The 22530-nt window shown below is 39.5% G+C and overlaps 1 protein-coding gene across 4 annotated transcripts in view; it reads left to right on the top strand.

Annotated features, from left to right (window-relative positions):
* Nucleotides 1-22530, top strand: part of RSPO2 (R-spondin 2) — a 185301-nt gene that overhangs the window by 137241 nt on the left and 25530 nt on the right. Inside the window, exon 5 of one of the 4 annotated variants that reach the window (XM_089335587.1) lies at nt 21253-21403. The exons of the other annotated variants lie outside the window; for them this stretch is intronic. Within the exon in view, the coding sequence (XP_089191713.1) occupies nt 21253-21257 (5 nt within the window). The 3' untranslated portion in view covers nt 21258-21403. Of the gene's footprint in view, nt 1-21252; nt 21404-22530 lie in introns of those variants that run through there. 4 annotated transcript variants of the gene reach the window in all.

The raw sequence follows: 22530 nt of genomic DNA, 5'->3' as shown, positions 1-22530 counted from the left end.
AATGTGTACCGAGTTGAATTGACTTTATTAAAGTTTGTCTCAAGGTGCCTTATTTCTCTTTTCAACCTATTTCCTCAAGATAATCCAGTGTTGGAGCTGGGATTTCAAGTGGTCTGTGGCTTTCTATTGCCAAGTCTGTAGGTTTTTCAAACCGGTTATTTAAACATCTATTACTTCCCATGTTCTAAAGAAATGGGTGTGTTGGGAGTGGTACAAATCTAAGAACATATAGTATAATTAGGGAAGAAGAGAATGTATATTGCAGAATAACAAGCCAAGTTGAAGTTTTAAATGCAAAATATTGTTACAGTTTCTGATACTATAGAAATACTGGTAAAAATGTTTAGCTGTTGTAGGCAGGAAATAATTTCCCAGAGAGCAAAACTTAAGCTCTATGAAGAGAGGTGTGTGAAAAGAGATGAATTTAGACAGAAACTGTGGGGAAAGATAGACACAAGCTTGTGCCTCACATATCCAAAGGAGTCTGACTGTAGCTCAGAGTTGGAAAATGGTAAAATTGGCAAAAAACAAAACAAAACAAAACAAAAAAATGCAGCTGTGTTCATGGAGAGGACCAGGATTTTGAATTTAACGTTGTGCACAGTGGGGAGCCGTCAGAGATGTCTGAGCATGGGGGCCTTTGGGGGCCAAGCTGACTGAAGACGGGAGTGACTGAATGTTGTGTTGCTGAAGTGTGAGGAAGAGGACAAGCTATGCATCTCGGCTTTGGGGCCGAGCATTGAGCACAGTCTGAGTTTAATGGGAGAATTATCAGAGGATACTTCTGAGTTCTAGTGTTTATGCATTTTTCTGTCATGCTTGCTTTTCTAATGAGTGCAGGATTTTGCCTTGGCTTGTAGTCTACTGTGACCCCTATATCACTTTCTGCCAACTTTCTAAGCCAGGCCATTCCCTAGTTTATGCAATTTTTCCTTTTCTATCTTTTTTTCTAATCTATGCACATTTTGCTTTCACCCTAAGTGAACTATATTTGTTCCTGACTACTATTTCCATTTTCCATCCCAGAATCCTTGAATACAGTATTCTCTTTTAGCTTATAATATTGACCTTTTCATGGGCTTCCTTTACCAGCAAACTTGGTACACAAATTAAATAGGATTCAAATCAAGAAGGAAAATATTCCTTAAAGATCCAACTTGAATTGTCTGAGCTAAGATGATTTTCTCTAGCATGTTAGTTACTAGTAACTGACTGGAACGTTGTGTTGGGAAGGATTCTGAGTTCAGTGCTGTGTTTAGGAGAACACTATGCAGTGGCATGGAGTGGGAAGCAATGTAACCTGTGTTTGTTCTCCCCTAATTCCAATCCTTTAACCCATTATGATCAGAGCTATCCATAATGCTTTCTCTTCAGGCATCCAACACACAGTTGAACATGTTTAACAAGTGGTTGTCTAACATAATTTTTATTATTTTTTTTAATTTGACAGGCAGAGTTAGACAGAAAGGTCTTCCTTCCATTGGTTTACCACCCCCCCCCAAATGGCTGCTACAGACAGCACGCTGCGCTGATCCAAAGCCAGGTGCCAGGTGCCGGGTGTTTATTCCTGGTCTCCCATGCGGGTGCAGGGGCCCAAGTATCTGGGCTATCCTCCACTCCCAGGCCACAGCAGAGAGCTGGACTGGAAGAGGAGCAACTGGGACTAGAACCCAGTGCCCATATGGGATGCCGACACCTCAGGCGGAGGATTAACCAAGTGAGCCACGGTGCCGGCCCTCTAACATAATTTTTAAAAAATGTTTGTTTTCATTTTGAAAGACAGCGAGAGAAAGAGAGAGAGCGTCTATCCTCTAGTTCATATCCCAAATTCCTACCACAGGCAGGGCCAGGTCAGGAACTCAGTTGAAAGATAACTTATTGAAAGATAACTTATTGAAAGATAACTGGCCAGATTATTTCTTAATTTCTTAAAGCCTAGTTCTATATTAAAAGGAGATAGTATGTCATAGGATTATTGTGAGTAGAAAGGGAGCAGGTTGCAACTGGGTGGGTTTTTGGGCTTTTTCTGCTGCATTTTGTTGGAATTGTGTTACTAACCTTGCAGTATTTTCCTACTTCCTTGTGGCCAGCTTACTATTCTTGCTTCTTCAGTCTGCTTTGATTTCATCCTATCTAACAGCTGCAAGTTTCATTCAGATATGAATCATTTTCCTTTCAAAATGTATTTACTGTGGCTGGTGCTGTGGTGTAGCAGGTAAGGCCGTCGCCTGTAGTGCCGGCATCCCATGTGGGCACCGGTTCGAGTCCCAGCCGCTCCATTTCCGATCCAACTCTCTGCTATGGCCTGGGAAAGCAGTAGAGGATGGCCCAAGTCCTTGGGCCCCTGTACCCGAGTGGGAGTCCTGGAAGAAGCTCCTGGCTTCAGATCATTGCAGCTCTGGCCGTTGCGGCCAACTGGGGAGTGAACACTTGATGAAGACCTCTCTGTCTCTCTCTGCCTTGACTTCTCTCTCTGTAACTCTTTCAAGTAAACAAAAATAAATAAAATGTATTTACTTTTATTTATTTGAAAAGCAGAGAGAGGGAAAAATAATCTCTCATCCACTGGTTTGCTCCCCAAATGTATGCAGCAGATGGGACTGTGTGGAGGCAAAGCTGGTAGCTGGGGACTCGATCCAGGTCGCCTGTCTGCGTGGCAGGGATGCAAGTACTTGAGCCATCATCTGCCTCACAGGGAGCTGGAATTGGGGCTGGTGTTGGCCTTAAATCCAGGCACTCCATGTGGGTGTCCCAGGCTGTGTCTTAATATTTGCATCAGATACTCAGCCCAATCGTCTTTGTCCATTGATTGGCATCTCTCCCTTAACATCTTGCTGTCATACCCAACTAAGCATAGCTAAACCTTACTTCTACCAGGAAGACCATCTTTCTGAAGGCATTTTAGCCTTCGAGTTACCCAGACGTTCCTCCCTGCCTGGGAATCTGTTCCTCACATTCAGAAAATCAGAATCCCATATTTACTCTAACTGGAGACATTCACTTGATCTGGCTGAAGTCGGGTGTCAGTGTCTGTGGTCTGGGGATAATTACACATGCTTGCTTCGTAGGTTGTAGGATTCATTAATGCCATTTATACTTTGTCTTCTAGAGTGAAGGAACAGGAAGTGCGAGTCATTACTGGTCCTGCTTCTCCACTGTCCGTTCATCTTCATTCCTGTTGTCTTTACTTAAAGCCTTTTTATTTTCTTAGATGATCGCTATAACTTTTGTTAGGCAGAAAGAGGAAGGGTAAATTGGCATCACAGCCTACAGATGTGTAGGTATCTACAGCGCTAAACTCATTTCGCCTCATTTACAGTATAATCTAGGTGTAAAATTGCAACACTGTGCTCTAAAAATGGTGAGAACAGCCACTGAGTATCCTGATTGGGGCTCAGCAAAGAGCAAAGCTCAAATGCTTAGAGGGATGAAGATTGGGGCTGATATGGTGGCAACACAGGTAAAGGGACCGCCTGTGACACCAGCATCCCAAACGAGCACTGGTTGGTGTGCCGGCTGTTCCACTTCCAATCCAGCTCCTTGCTAATGGCCCAAGTGTTCGCACCCCTGCTACCAATGTGGGAGACCTGGAAGAAGCTCTTGGATTTGGCCTGGCACAACCCTGGCTATTGCATCTATCTGGGGAGTAAACCAGCAAATGGAAGATCTCTCGATCATGCACGCGGTCTGTCTTCTTCCTGTATCTCCTTCAAATCTTTTTTTTTTTTTTTTGAAGTATTAAAGATTGTAGGGTGAATAGTATAGGTTAATCATGGTTTAGGAGACAACATTAGAGTATAGACCTGGAACCTATAATCCAGGGAGCACTGGACAAATGGACATGAATAAAGAGTGAAGGGAGAAGACAGACTTAGCAAAAGTATGAAACAATGTGAGTATAGCTTATCAGTTATGTAAATCTGAAGAGTCTGCTTAAAATACTTCATATGTCATATAGCAAGAAGAGTAGAAGTAGGGAGAAGGAATGACCTTAGGAAATCATTCAAAATAATTAATAGTTGATTACCAAATTAAGTCTTATGGGTTGATTTGATGTTGCTAGATGTTTTTTGGTGGGGGGGGCGGGCAGAAGAATTTGGGGAGGATTGGAGGATTATCATGGGAAGAGCAGGTATCTGTTCATTTGTGGTGATTCTTTTACAAACCTCCGGCCTGGGGGTGTGAATATTTGATAAAGCACAGGTATGACATTGATAGAGTTTGTAACAAGTAAAGCAGCCACCCAAATCAATGGGGATGTAATGAGCCTAAAGTTAGAAGGTGAGTACAGATGTATACAAAAACGTCATAATGTGTTTCCTCTGTGTGTACCTAAAGATGATTTTTCTTTGGAAATTTGGTTCCTTAAACCTATCATTATATGTTGGTCATTAAATCTTGAAGGGATATGACTCCTAGGAGGGAAGGAAACTCTAGCTCTCTATTCAGGGTATGCAAACTTGATTCTATGCAGGATATCATGGTGTATGGAATTTCTCAGGGCTTGGGGAGAGGCCTAGCAGGCAGGGATCTGAACTCTTATCCTGGATGCAACTAGGTACCTTTATTTTTTTTTCTCTTTCATATGTTGAGTTTTCAGCATGCATGAATTTTCCTCTGGGAAAATAAGTGTGCCTTCCTAGAAAAATCTTATTTCATTTGTTGAACTATGGTGAGAGGCTGGGTGAATTCCCTGGGATAATAATAGTAGATTGGAAAGGCAATACTTGATTCTTGTTTAGACATCAAACCTATAAACCTATACAGCCTGCTGTCTGACACAGGTTTTTTTTAACCTTTTTTTTATTATTATTATTTGTAAGTCAGAGTTACAGAGACAGAGAGGTATAAAGGTCTTCCATCCTCTGGTTCACTCCCCAGATGGCCACAACAGCCAGGGCTAGGCTGGGCTGAAGCCTGGAGCCAGGAGTTTCTTCCTGGCTTCCCACATGGGGGCAGGGGTTCAAGCACTTGAGCCATCTTCCACTGCTTTCCCAGGACGTTAGCAGGGACCTGGATTGGAAATGGAGCAGCCAGGAGTTGACATGATGCCCATATGGGATGTTGGCATTGCAGTCAACAGTTTTATTTGCTATGCCACAGGACCAGCCCAACCTTTCTATCTTTCAACCCATGGTAACCCTTGCAAGTTTCTCAGGTAATGCAAGTAGGATTTTTCATGTTATTGTGTGTATCTTCTCTGGAAATTGGCCTTTCATTTCTTTACAGTATTTCTTCTCAAAACACTGGTATGAAACTCAGTGTGGATTGAATTTAGTAATATAGGTCCTATTTGTGCCTGATACTGTGAGAGTCCATGGTGGACCCATAATTTTTATAACATTTTCTGAGTCTCAAACTTAATGAGTCTCTTATTTGAATACACAAAGTATAGATAGTTAAATATGATATAAGGTATACAAGTACATATGCTCCAAACAAAATTTTATTTAATCTTGAATTGCCTCTTCAATCGTTTATTCAATCGTTACTATCTTTCCTTGTTTCCAGGAGAAAATTCTTGCAGGTCTCAACTGTTTTCTGCTTAATTTTTGAGGATACTGTCCTATGATGACTTTTATTCATTGGCATAATTTTAAGGTAGTTTTTAGAATATCCCTTCTGGGACCAATGCTGTGGTGTAGAAGGTTAATCTGCAGCCTGCAGTGCTGGCATCCCAAGTGGGCACCACTTTGGGTCCTGGCTGCTTCAATTCAGATGCGGTTCCCTGCTGAAATGCCTGGAAAAGCAGCAGAAGAGGGCCCAAGTATTTGGGCCCTTGCACCCACGTGGGAGACTTGGAAGAAGCTTCTGGCTTTGGCCTGGCCCAGCCCTGGCCATTGCAGCCATTTGGGGAGTGAACCAGCAGATGGAAGATCATCTATCTATGACTTTCACATAAATGAATAAATACATCTTAAATATCTATTCCAAGATAGTAACCAAAACTAGGAGCTTGAATTAGTCATACACTTGTGATCATCTTGGACTTAAAACTAGAAAATGGACAATAGACTTTGGCTAATATAAAGAGTTTATTTTTCAAAATACCGGTGCTTATCACTTTTTTCTTGATAATACAAAAGGAAATGAACCTTTGATAAATGGTAAAATACCACTGAGTGCTAATCCGGGGAAAGATATTGTGTGGACTCCTATCCCCCTGTCCCTCTCTTTTCATCCCATGTTAAAACCTGTAGAAGGAAACCACATGCCTCTGTCTTGCATCTGTGCAAAGATTTCTTGTAGTATTCTTGTATTTTACATGTGGAGAATGGCATTGCTAACTTGAGTAATTTAAAATAATTTTTGCCTCAAATGTCAAATGTCTTGCATTTCAGATCTTCCTCTTTGGTATAATTGTCAGTTCTAAGTGCATGGATTGACTTAATACAGTCATCAAATATGCTTTGAATTAAGAGTTATTTGGCGAGCTTCTGCAGCACTGTTTGAAGCAGTGTGCTCTGTATTGCCGTTACCAGTTTGCTTCTCCTTTATCAAAAACATAAGACCTATATATCCAAAGAACTGCTATGTGAAATCTTTCCACCAGGTGGATGACATGTCAGCGTATCTGGTTGCAAAACTATAACATGGGTAGTAGCCTAATTTGAACCATTCCTTTTTATAATAGCTTACATTTATTAAGAACCTGGTTAAAGGAGTTCAAGCAAGGGTGGTGACCTCTTAAGCACCCATATTTTACAAGTTTTTCTTACTATACAGTTTTTAAATTGCTGACACTTGATGCAACTTTAAGTAGTGACAAATTGGTCCACAGTATTATGCAGTGAATGCATAATTTGAAAATTCAAAATATGTGGTCATTTATTTGTACATTTGTGTGTGCACACGTGTGTAAGAAGACAGAAGAGAATTAGTGGTTTCAGCACTGAATTCAGGGCTGTGCTCAATGTTGTACTTGGTATTTTGTTTGACAGTTGTCACATTGTTTTCATTGTCTCTCCACTTTTGTTTATTTCCTTGCTTCTTAAGCAGCCTGATGAAATCTCATCAGCTCACTGGTATTGAATTTTGATGAGTGCCAAGTTGCTTTGATGAAATCTAGTGTAATTATCTTAAACTCAACTTTATTTGGCTTTAATGCTGGCATTTTCCATATTGAGAAAATTAGTGCATTTGTCCGCTACTGGGGACGGAAGCCTGCTAAGAAACAAAGCCCGAATACAAAAAGTAACCACAATTTAAGTTCATTTTATACCTTTGTTTCAAGACCAGCTTGTCCATGCATTCAAACTTTTCTTTAATGTTTAGCATCTGTTCTTTTTGACAGCAACAAAATCAGAAGTTTTTAGTCAAAAATATCTTCATCCCTGAACTTGGAAAAGCAACAGTGTAGTTCCCGTTGATCAGAAAAAAAGATTGTGCTCCTCTGGTATCTGAATTTTCCTGAGAGGGGCCAAAAAAGACTTTAGTGTTTTAAATACAAGTTATTTCATTTTATCAACAAAAGGGGGAAAATGAGTTTAGAAAGTTTGCTCCCTAGTGCTGTTCTAGGCTACAAAGCAAGTGTTAAAAGGGAGTCAAAGTATCTGATTTTTAAAAAGATTTATTTATTTGTGTGTGGGGGGGGGAGAGAGGGAGACGAGGAAGAGCAGGGAGCTTCCATCCATCACGAGGGCTGGGCCAGGCAGAAGCCAGGAGCTTCATCAGGTCTCTCAAGAGGGTTCTGGGGCCCAAATATTTGGGCATCTTTCTGTGTTGTTCCCAGGCATTAGTAAAGAGCTGGGTGAGAAGTGGAATGGCCCAAACATGACCTGGGGGCCTATGTGGGATGCTGGCATTGCAAGGCTTTACCTGCTAAACTACAATGCCAGCCCCAGTATCTCAAATTTACATCTCAATTTCTGATTCTTATGGTATAAAGAAAATCAAGCTTACTGAAATTTTATATAATTGTATGTTGACATTGTATTAATAACGTGACACATTATTATTGTTAGATTGCAGCCCTGCAAATACGCTTTTCAGAATGTGAACATGGGCTGAAATAATACATTTAGCCCCTCAGCCAGTACGTTTCCCCCTTCTAACAGAGGAGACCAGCTCCTGTTGTCTCTAGGGCTTAGTAAATGTAATTTGAATTGGAAGCAATACCCTGCTTCTGATGGGAATCTGGACTTGGAAGGGATATCTTTTCCTGCTTTCGGAGTAACCATGGGCAGCCCCGTCACCTTGAGAGATTCTTAGGGGAGATCAGGGCTGTTCTTTGGATACTTACAGATTATTCTCTCAGATCTCTGGTCCAAGTTGCTTCCCTAAAGTTAAAATAGAGTTTTTACCCCTCAAAAGCTGGCCCAGACCACCCTGACTCCAAAACTATTACGGATGGTGGCAGATAATTGAAGGCAGCACTGTGGTCCTGTGAGAAAGTTCTACATTCATGTTTCTTCAAAATCATGTGCCTTTGTGTAACTTACTTCAAATGTCTGTCCTTTTTTATGGTTTTTTTTTTTTTTTCCCTTGGTATGTTTTCAAAGGGTAAACCTGGTATACTAATCACTAATTATAAAGAATCCACCTACACTATTCTGGAGTGTTCACTCAAGGTTTACTTGAGAATTACACTATTACTGAGTTCTGCTAACTGTGGGACCACATAACTTACTGGGTGTGCTGATTCCTCATTGGTGAGATTCACTACTCACAGTCCAAGTGGCCCCCATACCCAATAGAAGCAAATATTTATCCGAGTGGTTTTAATATACATTTCATCTAACTTCATATTTCATGTTGATTCAGATTTCTTTATATTAAAATAATTGTGATAGGTTTTAAAATTTGTGTAAAGATTTGCCTATGGCTGTTTATCTTAATGGATTGTATAGATGAAGCCTAAAAACACAAAATGAAAAATGGTCCACATTTTTATGTATAGCATGTGTGAATTGCCTATCTAGAAGTGACTTCCGAATCTACTACTTGTTGTGATGATCTTTATTCCCAACTCACTTATTAGGCTGCAGTTGGTCTAGTCATCATCGTGTAGACCTAGGATCTAATGGGGCCATCATAATGGAGGCCAGTGTCATCCCCAAGTTCTTAGATTCTCCTGTGGTTTTTGAGCAAGGCCATGACAGAAGGCACTTTCTATATGAAGAAGGTAAGAGAGTGACTTCCAAGAGCCTCCTCTTTGGATTCCTACTGTGATCTGTGTCACAGTCCCGGGTGAATCTCAAGTAGCTACTGTAGAGTCTGGAAATAATTTCTGTTTTTGGAATTGGGGTTCCCTGGTCGATGGGCTTGAGAGAAATCAGTAAAATACACATTTTTTTTTTTCTTGCACAATACATAGTTTTTGATTAAAATAAGTATTTCAAAAACCATGAGCTGTGATAATGAAGTGATTAATGTTTGAAAAGTTAACAAATCTGCTATTGCTGAAATTAAAGCAAAAATCAAATGCTGACAGCAGGGAATACAGATACCACAGCAAAATGCTGATGCCAATTGCTTGAATTTCATAGAAGAGCTATATTAAGATTTTTCTTCTTGAACAAAAACCACACAAAACAACTATCAGAAGGGAGTTGTGAGTGGTGTTTTCATTAATGGGCTTCAATGTGTTTGCTTGTTACTCATTCATCTATTGGCTAAAATTTTTCAAATAGTCTTGAAAGAAAATTTATTTTATAGAAATGGCTATGCTTGGAGAAAGGCTTTATATTTCCAATTTCTTTCTTCTTTAACATCCTGAATCTCCATTTCCTGATAGACCCTACCCCAGGAAGAGCTTGGTTGGGGCAGATGCTGATGGCCTGGGGCCAAGAAGCCATGAGCGAAGCCTTCACTGGGAGTTGAGCTTTTCTAAGAGAAACAGACCATCTGACTTTTTAATTAGAAAACTGCTCAAGTCCACACCTCAGTGTCTTCTCTTGGGACACCTAAACCACAATCTAGGGTAGCTTTACTAGTGTTTTTCTTTTTTAAAACATGCAATAAAAATGTAGAGCTGCAGCCACAGGAGGGAAGAAGGGTGAGGGGTGTGCCTCAAGGGACTGATAACAGGATTAGAACATTGTAGAAATGACTTGCATTTCTGGCTAGTGTCTGTTATGAAACACACATACTTAACTTGGCTCCAGTTATGAAAACTGGTGTTTTCCATTTCAAGCTCCTTTAAAGGCAAAATCCAACACTTTATCTGCTAAGCAGAAATGGCCACCTCTGGAAATTTAAGGACTAGCCCTAAACTCAGGAAGAACAGGAAATCCACTTGGGACCAAGCTCTTTCTTCAGCCAGTTCAGTGGCAAGCAAAGGGACTCCCTTCAGATTGTTGGTAGGTGGGACTAACAATAGTGCAGTAAGAGCAGAATCGAAAGGTTTGAGGGTAGCTGTAACTGAAAAAGCTGCGTTTGCTGTGTTGACTTAAAAGGCTTCAGTTTGGCTGTGTTGGTGTTAGATTTTCTAAAGGTTCAGAGATGATACTCAGCAATTTTTAGGAAAGATATTGTTTTTTTTTAAAGACACATTTATCCAAAGTAGACATTTTATTTGTAAAACAGCCCCAGAAAAATGGACTAATTTTATTAGCAAGCTAGCAGTAAATGCTAGACTTAGCATTTTAGATAATTTTCTGTTAAATCAATATGATGTTGGCATCATGTTTGGCAGTTAACTTACTGGATCTTCTGTCTTCTGTTACTGCTCAGTGGAGAAGGTTCATGTTGTCAGTATCACAAAGAAAATCGGCTTATAGCAAATTTTGAAATGTTACTTCTTTGGGGTAGGCATTTGGTGCAGCAGTTAAGATGCTGCGTGGAGTACCGACATCCTGTGTCTGAGTGCCTGGGTTTGAGTTCTGGCTCCTTTGTGACTCCTGACCCCTGCTGATGCAAACACTGAGAGGTGTCAGGTGATGGCTCAAGTCATTGGTTCCCTGCCAACCTCTCAGGAGACCTGGGTTGATGTCCAGTCTTCAGGCTTCAGCCTGACCCACCCCTAGCAGGGCATTTGAGAAGCGAACCAATGGATAGGAGATCCTCTCTCTGTTTCTCTGTCTCTTCATCTCCCCCTCCTCCTTTCTATCTTTCAAATGCATAAATAACGAATGACAATGTAGTAAAGGAAATGCTATCCCTTTTTCTTGGAGTTCTTCATTTTGAGTTACTGAACAGAAAAGTACAGGCAAAGGCACAAGGTTGATACTCTTAACGCTAATTTAACTCATTTAAATGGCAGTTCTCTATAACTGCCCCGTAAAAACTTGGTCATCACTGTGCCCTTTAGCCTAGTAACTTTAGTGTTTTTTCTTCCCACTCTTCCTGCTGAAAAGTTTGGAATGGGCCAGCTGTACTACGGGGCTGTTGAGTATATTCAGTTTTGGATTCAAACACTTAATGGTTGTTTAAAAATTGAGAGCATTCACATGGGGAAAGTGTGGGAGGTTTCAAGTTTCTGAAACATTCTGCATAAAATGAAGTGATAACAGTTCCTGCCAGTGACCATGTGACTCAGTAATAACTGGAAGTAAAAAAGTGTTTGTTTAGACTTGGCCAGCGTTGATAACAAGCAAGAATGATTATCTCATTTTTGCTCACAAACATTTCCTCCATGATCCCTTTCCTCCTTGTGTGTAGATTTGTTAGGCTCTCCTGACACCTGACATGGTTCATGGAGAGCGGTTCAGAATGCGTCTTGTGCTGATTCAAAGCTCTGATTTGATTCCCACCACTCATTAAAAACTAACAGAAAAATCTGTTGCCTTGGTACAGTGTGAGTGTGCTGTGGCGAGAGGTGGGTAGCAGTTCTGGCAGACAACTGGAGGTGGATGTTTGTTTCGATTCAGTTCCAGAACTTCTGCCTCAGTTCATGGAAATGCCTTACTCTTAAAAGTTGCAGAATGTATTTGGCGCCAACGTGTGCTAACATGAGCTTTTGGTGCATTTAAAGTCCCAGCTTGGTTGGCCATATCTTTGTTTTATTTTGGTCCATGGGCACATCTGTCACCTGTCTCCTCAGAGGTTATTTGCGTCTTGGGAGTGACTTGTTTTTGCTGAACTTACACTTTGTGTTTCGCTTACAAATACTTTACATGTTTCTATAGCTACCATCATGTGAGCAGCACAAATTTTAGTCGAGTTGGTTGATGGTCCGTGGAGTGAGTTTTTTATTGTACTTATTTATTTTCACTAAGTGGGTGGGATATTACAGCTTTAACAAATGATCTTTTGTGCTGATAGTGTTGTAGACAGAGAATGTGTATTTTGAAAAGAAAGACCTTTCATGTCAATGTGGTAGGGGATTCTGCGAGAATCCTAAGTGAAAGAGGGTGCATTTTAAAGCATGTACCTAGAGAAATTTCCTAGGAGAAGTGCGGGTACTTAGAAACTCAGAAGATTAGAAAGCATGTGAATATTGCTGGGTTGTCACTTCTTCTGAATAATTTTTAGGCTTTATATTTATGAACAATTTACTGAACAGAAGCAAAATATTTGATTTAATAAATGTATCAAGAAATGTAGCAAAGCTAAAAGTTTTAAAGGTTTTCAGTTTTTAATGTGGCAATAAAAGTTCTTTTAAGAGTTATCTTCTGTTACTTGAAATTGCAACTCTAAGGACACAAAAATTTGTTAGAAGGCTGTTTGGTATAGAACTATTCTATTGCAATTTCATTTCAAGGATCCTAGTGTGGAGATATTCAGAATTTTAAGTAGATACACAAGAAAAATCTTTATATACCATATTGGTATTTCCTCCATATGTGTGTATATAAGCAAAATGTATATTTTCTTAACTGGTCTACTGAAATTAGTGAAGGGAGTACTCTCTGTGATATGCATCAATCCATTTGGTGAAGCACCTAGCTTCTAAGTCTTGGCGAGAATAACTATAGAAAATTCATAATGTAGAATTGCATGTTTGGGTATTTAGGGGTAAGTACTTTAGTGTATCTCCTGTGATTTACCTTTAGCTCCTTGATAATGTGACATCTCCCAGTTGAATCATGCCCACCTGTGTAAATCTTAACACTACTACATCTTGGGGCTCCACTGCTGCCCACTTGCTCCATCTGTTTGTTTGGTTATTCCACAGAAACCCGAATAGCAAGGGAGTAGAAAGAGCAAAGGTAAAGCAGTAAAGAGAGTAGAAGTCCTGAACTCGTCTCCCCATGGCTGTCACTTGTTAATTACATGGACTTGAATACATCTCTGAAATTCTTTCCTGTAAAGTGGGGAGCAGGCCATGGAATCTAAATTGCAGGCTTATGAGATTTTAAGGAGAATGCTCAGTGTCGGCACATGGCTAACATGTGCGAGGTGCTAGTGGTTACTTCCATTGGTGTACCTGTGACAGCTCTTTCAGCTGACACAGGATGGGTAAGACACTAGAGTTCTTCAAGCTCCAGAAAGTAGTAATCTTGTTCTGGATTCCTTGCTACCCTTCATTAGGCCATTTATCACACGGTAAGAAGGGCAGCGTTCTACCACTCAGTGGAGAGCTCTGCATCCCTGATGTGTCCGTTGTAAGCCTTTGTGTCTGCTGAATATGCCCATGCACTGGTATATTGTCCCCCTGGCCTGGACAGTGGTCTCTAATCTCTGTATGTGAAGACCTGGTCGTGGTCTGACCAACTCTGCTCAGTCCTTTCAGGAGTTCAAGTTTATCTCTCATGAATCCAGAACCCAGTATAGGAGATTATAAAAGTCTAAGGTGATTATTACATCCATTTTGATCTGTGAAATAGAACACTTTGGGGTTATTAATGCATTTTTTTCTAAAACAAGTTTCTAAATTATTAGTTTAAAGATTTACAGCAGAACATAATATTTATGTCTTCCTGGATGTTTTATATTTAAATCTGAGTATTCTGTAAAATGTACATTGAATGTAAGTATAACCCTTTGACAATGAGAGATGTTGTGTATCTAATAAGCCTATATTATGCATGTAATTTAATCATACTTACCCAAGTTTTAAAGTTGAACACTTAAGACCTTTCATTTTGGGAGAGTGTTCTTTTATTTGAAAAGAGAAAAATCCTGGAAATACTAGTACTGGTTATTTCTTGGTAGTGGAATTATGTTTTCTGATGGGAAGTCCTGCCGCACTCAAAACTCAACCTGCAGTGTCTAATGATTCCTAGCATGCAAGTTTGTAGTCAGTAAAAACTTGAATGAATAGGTATATATAAAGTTGCCTTTCCTTTATTCCTGTGGTTCTTATATTTTGTGCCATTGGTATTGTCTCAGTATTACCATTAGGAAAAAGACCAAGGTTTATTTTCCAAGAGAATATTTTTGTAATTATCATTTTGATCATAACATTCTCTATTTTGGATTATTCTCTTGGAATAGGTTGAGTAGTAGAATTACTGGCTGAAATGATATGAATATATTTTGCCCATATATTCAGAGTGCCCAATTGCTTTCGAAAGGACTTATATTTGTTATGGTGCTTCAAGCAAAGCATGCATACCAGCCTTATCACATCATGCAAGAACTGTTTTGTTAACCAGTAGAATACAAAAAAGTAATGTATATAAGTGAAATTCTCATTTTGATTATTATATATAGCCCTGGGCTGTGTTGTTGAGGAACAATGTTTTTTACTTCTGTTTGTTGAATTCTTTACTTAGTGGAGGTTAAGCTTATGATTATAACATAAACCGAAATGATGTCATTGTAAAAATTAAAAGAATAAGAAAGGAAGGAGGAAGGAGAATTAGGGTGGGAAGTCTCACCATGGTCCTAAATCTATATATATGAAATACATGACATTTGTTGTCTTATATATATAAAACATTGAAAGAAGAACCATAATTTTATTATTTGTTTAAAATACTTCTGTTTTCAATTATATTCATTTATTTATTAATAAAGGATAACTCTTTTCCTTTGTTTATAAATTGGACTCCTCCTTTGTGAATTGTAACTTTGCCATTATAGACACAGAGCTTATGCCTTCCTTAATGAACTCGGGAAAAAGGAACAATTTTAAAAATGAAATTTTATGTTTTAAGATGAGGGTCCAAGATTTTCACAACAGCAAAGACTTTTGAAATATTCACAGTTGGGTATTTAAGGCCAGCTCCTCAGGTCCAAGTACTTCAAGGTCTTTAATTTTTAGATGGATTGAAATGAATCCAAAGTTGTACTCAAATGTTGAATTTATAACCTTTTGTATTTTACAATGATAGTTATAGCTTCTGTTCTTCTAAGCTTTCTGTCTTGAGTGGCGCCAGCCAAGGCAAATAGAATTAAGGACATGTCAACCTCTCTTTGAAAAACTGCTTTATGAATATGAATTTTAAGCTAGTCATCAGAGGTAAAACTTGGCATATGTGCTCCCCCAGAAATCTGTTTGTGGATTTCAGAATTTTAAAAAGTTTTAATATGGTGATATTAAAAATATTTTTATACACATTTTAAGTGGGTGGCAAATTTAAGACCACCATTTATAGAAATCAATGAAAGAGAATGATTAATTTAAATTCATCTGTTAGGACACACACACACTCTGATTTATGGTTTCCTTCTTTTCCTTACCAGTTCTTTCTTGGTACCTGATCCAGTTCCTGATGTTCACCTTTTGACCTGGTTATCCCACATGTACTTCAAGTTCAAAGTCCATACCAAAAATCACATCTAATTCTCCTTTCAAATAGGCTCTGCCGCCTACTATGTTCTAGTAGACAGTGGCATGGGCTCCCTATCTCACAATAGCCATGATTGAGAAGTCATCCACGATCTTTATTATCCTTTCCTACCGTACCCACATGTCCAGTCCCCACACCCCAACTTGATCCCTGCCCCTCAACCAGTCCTCGCTCTTTGCTTACTCCCATGACTTCAGTGGTTTCTTATACTCCTTTTTCTTACTGAGATCAACTCGAGAAAGTGGACATATTTATCATGTTTGATTATCTTTCATTTGGGTGTTACCTTGAAACAAAGGTAAACGTACCTATATTTCTGAAGTTCCTAGGCATTAACAATTTTTTAATGATAGGGTCGCTTTTTAAAAACACACTGCATTTTTCTATTAGCATGGTCACCTCACTTAAATTTTCAGCCAACTTTTTAGTATTTTGTTAATGAAGTAAGCCAAAGTGGTGGCAGCTGCTGATCTGCATCCCCCCCATTAAACACACATGTACACCCCCCCCACACACACATACACACCAGCTTATGTTTGTGTATACAAACCCTCTTTTAGTACTTAAGGAATGTCAACATTGGACTTCAAATTTAATATCTGGCTGTATGGGAATTTCTCTGCTGGAATGATAAAAAGAAAATGAGGTAAATGTGTCTTGTGGGACGTTTTCCCCCCCTAGCAGTTCCCTGCTGTGTTGTGTAGAGCTATTATGTAGTGAGGGACGTGAAATACTCTGAAATTTCCTTCAGTTGCTTGCTTGTTTCATGTTAGTTGTAATTCGTTAGCTTTGTGTAAACTGGATTTCTGCAATTTTTTACTCTATTTTACTTGGATTTATTTTCTAGTTTTGGCATAGTGTGTGTGTGTGACGTGATCCAAGTGATCGCGTTAATTTTGTGAGCGTCAAGCACCCAAACATAGAGTAATGCAGAGTGATAACATTCATGTGTTCAGATGGCATTTAAAGGGAAAATAAAGAAGGCTTGTGTCAAATGTGGGCTGTGTATCTCAAATTACCAAGGGCATTACTGGATTTTGGCTATCTTGGAGCCAGAAATACTGCAAAGCTATGACTTGAAGGATAAGTGAAGAATAAAGACACACTTCATATTAAAACTTCTTTCCACTATGAAGGAAGTAGCATTAATTTGAGGAGACCCAGTGTACACAAAGTAACTCTTGTTCATTGTTGGTATCAATTTTTAGTGCAAGATTAAAAAGAATTATTAAGTGGTTTAAACCTTAAATTTTGTCTTATAATTAGCTTAATTCAATGTCAAAGGTTTTTATGTGAGGAATCTAAACTTTCTTATTTGCTGGCAAAGTGCTCTTATTTTTCCATGCTGAATTTTATGTATGGCCTGAAACAAATTAGCACAATTTGGTTAAACCAGCTGCCTAAATGATGAGAAACAAATCGGATTATAAAATCCTACTTGGTAGTTTAGCATGTCAATTAGTTAAGTAAGGATTTGAACCATAGCATACAGTCATGGGATGAAAAATGACACATGGTGCTCAAGCCAAGTGCCTGGTAATGGGGCCAACCTCAGTGCTTGGCTCTGCTGTGTATCTGGGAGGGTGGTTTTGTGCCTATTTTGACGATAATCCAGTTTCTCCAAATGTGAGGTCATAGTTGTGTATTTAATAAGGCTTTATTGAGTACTCATCATGAGTTAGATGACTTATTTAGGGATGAAGCAACACATTTTGAAATCGTTACAAAACCAAAACTATATAAGGTTAATGCCCTGTGTTCTTACTCAACTTTGCGGTTCAGAATGCATCCACATATCATGAAAAATCCTAGTGACAATATGGTCTAATGAAAGATGCTTACTAGGTCAGATGAATGAATGGACCTATAGTGTTAATAGTTACTTAGCAGATGGAGGGGGACTGCTGCTTCAGAACTGGGGGGCATTGAAAAACAAGTACAATTAGAGTGACGGAGAACTGGATTATGCAGCCTGCAAAGTTTAATTCCTCCTCCTTTATCTCCATCCTTCTTGAAAGCCTACTTTATTTCTAACCCTTGATGCTCTTAGAAAACCAGCGAGACAACCTGTTAAAGACTAAAAGCAGTGGAGTTCATTCTTGGCTGCTTTACTTAAGTAGCTTTGTGACCTTTGTGGTTATGTAACATGACAAACCCTTTGTTTCTCCATTTGTAAAATAATTCCTACCTCAGAAGTTGTAATGAATACTTAGTCATGGTCAATGTGTGTGAAATGTTTGGCATAGTACCTGGTACATGTTGATGTTAGCTAACAATGACATTGATGACAGTAGTGCATGTAAAGAACACATATAAAACAGTCTTAACGGTATTGATCTAGAGAAGAGTTTTTCCAAACCCAAAGAGCAGCAGAATCACTTACAGGGCTGAAAATAACTGGACAACTAGATACACAGATTGTTATAAGATTTTAAAAATGTTCATTTTATTTGAAAGGCAGAACAAGACAAGGTGGAGCAAGGAGGAGTGTGGGAGGTTCAGAGATCTTCCATCTACTGGTTCACTCCTCAAATGCCTGGACCAGGCTGAAGCCAGGAGCCTAGAACTCCACCTAGGCCCCCGATGTAGGTGGCAGGGACTCAGTACTTGAGCCATCATTTGTTGTCTCCCATGGTGCTCAGCTGCAAAAGGAGTGGAGTCCGGACACCCACCAGACACTTTGCACTGAACATCTGCTCAAATACATAAATTCCTTCTATGAATACCTCCATATCTGCACTGGGAGCAGGTAATCCTACCCGACAGTGCTTTTCCTCTCCAGGAGACTTTGTGCCTTGGAGCTTCTTTATAAACCAGTGAATGGTTACAGATAGAATTGCACCTCACAAGCCTATTTGGGTCGGTGGGAAAAGACAGGCAACTGTTGGAAAGGTGCAATGTCCATCTGCTCTAGGTTCCCTACAACCTATCCCAGACAGTGTTAAAGTGAGACGGGCCCTGGGGAGTGCGATCATGTTTTAAAGTAGCCTTCAGAGATTTTTGAAGATTTAATGAAATGTTTTCTACCTTAGCAAGAACTGAACTCATTTGTCTGTGTAATCCCTTCAAGCTTGCAGTTATTGGAAAAGTTCACTGTGTCCCCTCTCAGTTCTTAGCCGACAGCAGTGTGCATATTATTTGCTTACTTGGGTGCCGTTCTGCAAGTTAGTGTATTTAAAGCTTGTGAGGGAGCCAAGCCACAGGATCTGGCTGGCTTTCAGCTGCTACACGGGGGGCATGTAACTTGCCATTCGCCCCCAGCTGAGAGAATTGTGGATGTAATTCTTTTTTGGTAAACATCCATCCTGAAGGGAATTTATCTCCTCCACACATTTGTTTTCCTTTGGGTGTTCTCCCTTGGCTGCATGATCCTCACTTTGTTGGACATGAGTCCTTCCACAGTGTTATCTTCTCCAAACAGTGAAAAATTACTTCTGCAAAGATGTCAAAGTCAGACAATGTGCAGTGAACCTCACCTTTGTCACTCATCAGCATCCATAGGAGGTAGGAAGAAAGGCTTCTAACACACCATGGTGTGACTGAGTTGACACACATGGCCATGATAGTGGACTGAAACCACTCTCAGGGCAGGTGGTCTAACCATGCCTCTGGTTTGACTCTGGATTGGATTATTTCATGTGATTGGCTTGAGGAAGGCTGAGATCTTCTCTCACTGACATTCATGATTGCTATCATATTATCAGTACCACCATTACCACTGGTAACATGTATTGAGTGTATCTGTGCCTGGAGCTGGGCTAAATGTTCCTTCATTTTCTTGTTTAACATACCACCAACTTCACCTGGTAAGTAACTTTTTTTTTCTTTTTCTTTTTACTTTTATTTAATGAATATAAATTTCCAAAGGCTTCCCCCACCCCATAACTTCCCTCCCATCCGCAACCCTCCCCTTTCCCACTCCCTCTCCCCTTCCATTCATATCAAGATTAATTTTCAATTTTCTTTATATACAGAAGATCAGTTTAGTATATATTAAGTAAAGATTTCAACAGTTTGCACCCACATAGAAACACAAAGTGAAAAATACTGTTTGAGTACTAGTTATAGCATTAAATCACAATGTACAGCACATTAAGGACAGAGATCCTACATGAGGAGTAAGTGCACAGTGATTCCTGTTGTTGCCATAAACAAGAGTGTCAATTTGTTAAGTCATCAGTATCACCCTAGGCTCTTGTCATGAGTTGCCAAGGCTATGGAAGCCTTTTGAGTTCACTGACAAGGTCGTAGTCAGAGTGGAAGTTCTCTCCTCCCTTCAGAGAAAGGTACCTCCTTCTTTGATGACCTGTTCTTTCCACTGGGATCTCACTCACAGAGATCTTTCATTTAGTGTTGTTTGTTTATTTGTTTGTTTTTTGCCAGAGTGTCTTGGCTTTCCATGCCTGAAATACTCTCATGGGCTCTTCAGCCGGATCCGCATGCCTTAAGGGCTGATTCTGAGGCCAGAGTGCTGTTTAGGACATCTGCCATTCTATGAGTCTGCTGTGTATCTAGCTTCCCATGTTGGATCGTTCTCTCCCTTTTTTATTCTATCAGTTAGTATTAGCAGACACTAGTCTTGTTTATGTGATCCCTTTGGCTCTTAGTCCTATTATGATCAATTGTGAACAGAAATTGATCACTTGGACTAGTGAGATGGCATTGGTACATGCCACCTTGATGGGATTGAATTGGAATCCCCTGGTATGTTTTTAACTCTACCATTTGAGGTAAGTTAGCTTGAGCATGTCCCAAATTGTACATCTCATCCCTCTCTTATATTTAACAGGGATCACTTTTCAGTTAAGTTTCAACACTTAAGAATAACTGTGTATTGATTACAGTATTCAAACAAAAGTATTAAGTAGAACAAACAAAAAAATACTAAGGGATAACGTATTAAGTTGTTCATCAACAGTCAGGGTGAGGGCTGATCAAGTCACCGTTTCTCATAGTGTTCATTTCACTTTAACAGGTTTCCTTTTTGGTGCTCAGTTGTCACCAATCAGGGAGAACATATGATATTTGTCCCTTTGGGACTGGCTTATTTCACTCAGCATAATGTTTTCCAAATTCCTAACAGGGATCACTTTTCAGTTAAAATTTAAACACCTAAGAATAATTGTGTGTTAATTACAGAGTTCAACCAATGGTACTAGAACAACAACAAAAAAAAGATACTAAAATGGATAAAGTATTACATTGTACATCAACAGTCAGGACAAGAGCTGATCAAGTCATTGTTTCTCATAGTGTCCATTTCACTTCAACAAGTAACTTTTTAAAAAATATTTCTTTATTTGAAAGGTAGAGTTACACAGAGACAGAAGCAGAGAGAAAGAGAAAAGTCTTCTATCTGCTGATTCACTCCCCAGGCAACCTCATCAGCCAGAGCTGGGCCAATCCTAAGCCAGCAGCTTTTCTTCCAGGTCTCCCATGTGGGTGCAGGGGCCCAAGCCTTGTGGGCATCCTGTACTGCTTTCCCAGGGCCTTAGCAGAGAGCTGGCTTGGAGGTGGAGCACCCGGGACTCGAACCGGCTCCCTTATAGGATGCTGGTGCTGCAGGCTGGGGCTCTACCTGCTATGCCACAGCACCAGCCCTGGTAGGTAACTTGTTTCTCTCACTTCACAGACTAAAGACAGAAGCTTCGGGAAGATCCCAGCTATGAAATCTTGGAGACGTTACAGTGGCACAATGAAAGATTAAAACACTCTCCAGAGGGCCTGTTCCTAACATCTACCCTAGATTGCTCTCCTGAACTAAGATGATTGCTGGAAAGTATCCACTTAAGGAACTCACTACTTTTAAATATTTCTTGCAAAAATTTTAGAATGGCATGTGTCCCAGTTCCATTACTTTAATATAATCCAAGTACCTTTGGTAAAAGGGAATCAAAAGGTTAAGCTAGAGCAGCGTTGGGAGAAATCTTTACAGTGTAATTTGGAATACTTTGGCAAGACTAAATTTTTGGTCTCTAAAATATATGACCTTTTAAAAGAATAGGTAGTATGTATTTATATAAAGGTAAGTATTCAAAGTTTGTCAGCTAAGCAGTATACCTGTTAACTATATAGGTTTAAAAAGGGTGAAGGATGACCTAATAAGATGTAAGAACATAAAGATTATATGGAACCTGGCGGCCAACTATTACTCTCTGAGAAACTGTACTTAAGTACCCACAGAAAGGTGCTTGGAGTTTGAATAATCAAAAGCTCCTTCATCCTTCAGGTTACTGAGAATACCTAAGTATTCTCTTGGGTCACTAAAATACTCTTTCAAGGATAAATGCATGTAGATAAAAATTGATAAAGTAGATGAGCCATCAGGTCCTGTTTTGCACCGCAATATTTCAGATGCTCATTTAACATTTCTGATTAGTCAGGAATTTTAGTATTTGTTTTTGCCATTGGTGCAAGCAAAACAGATTTGGACATGTGAGTTCTCAGTCAAAAAAAAAACCCCAAAAAACAAAAAACCTTAGTTGCACATTTTCTGTGTAATGTAAAGTGCTTGAATATATTTAAGATTAGTAGTCACTGGTCTCTGATTTAGACTGGTATGTGGATGGATTCCCCTTGCTACCGCCCCTCCTGGTTTCTCCCTAAAATACTTAAAATGATGGAATAGGTAACACGGTAAACTACAAGAGTAGACCTGCTGTCAGAATCCAGAAGTATCATAAGCTAAAGACCAAGGGGACTGCATTGGAAGCATAAGTGGAGGGTAATTTATACTATGCTGTCGATGATTGTGCCCACAGAAAGCTAGGAAATAGCTTTGTTTGCTCCTGGCCAACTAGCCTGTGAGTCAAAAATGAATCAATTAGAAAACTGGACAGAAAAGATTTTATTACATGACCTCTGCTTTATAACAGGATAAGTACAGCTGTTAGTGACTACTTACTACAGA

This window comes from Oryctolagus cuniculus, chromosome 6 (genome assembly GCF_051225735.1).
Source record: "Oryctolagus cuniculus isolate XC-2025 breed Fujian yellow rabbit chromosome 6, ASM5122573v1, whole genome shotgun sequence".
NCBI classification, from domain to species: Eukaryota; Metazoa; Chordata; class Mammalia; order Lagomorpha; family Leporidae; genus Oryctolagus; species Oryctolagus cuniculus.
This window is presented reverse-complemented; position numbering and strand designations above follow the sequence as displayed.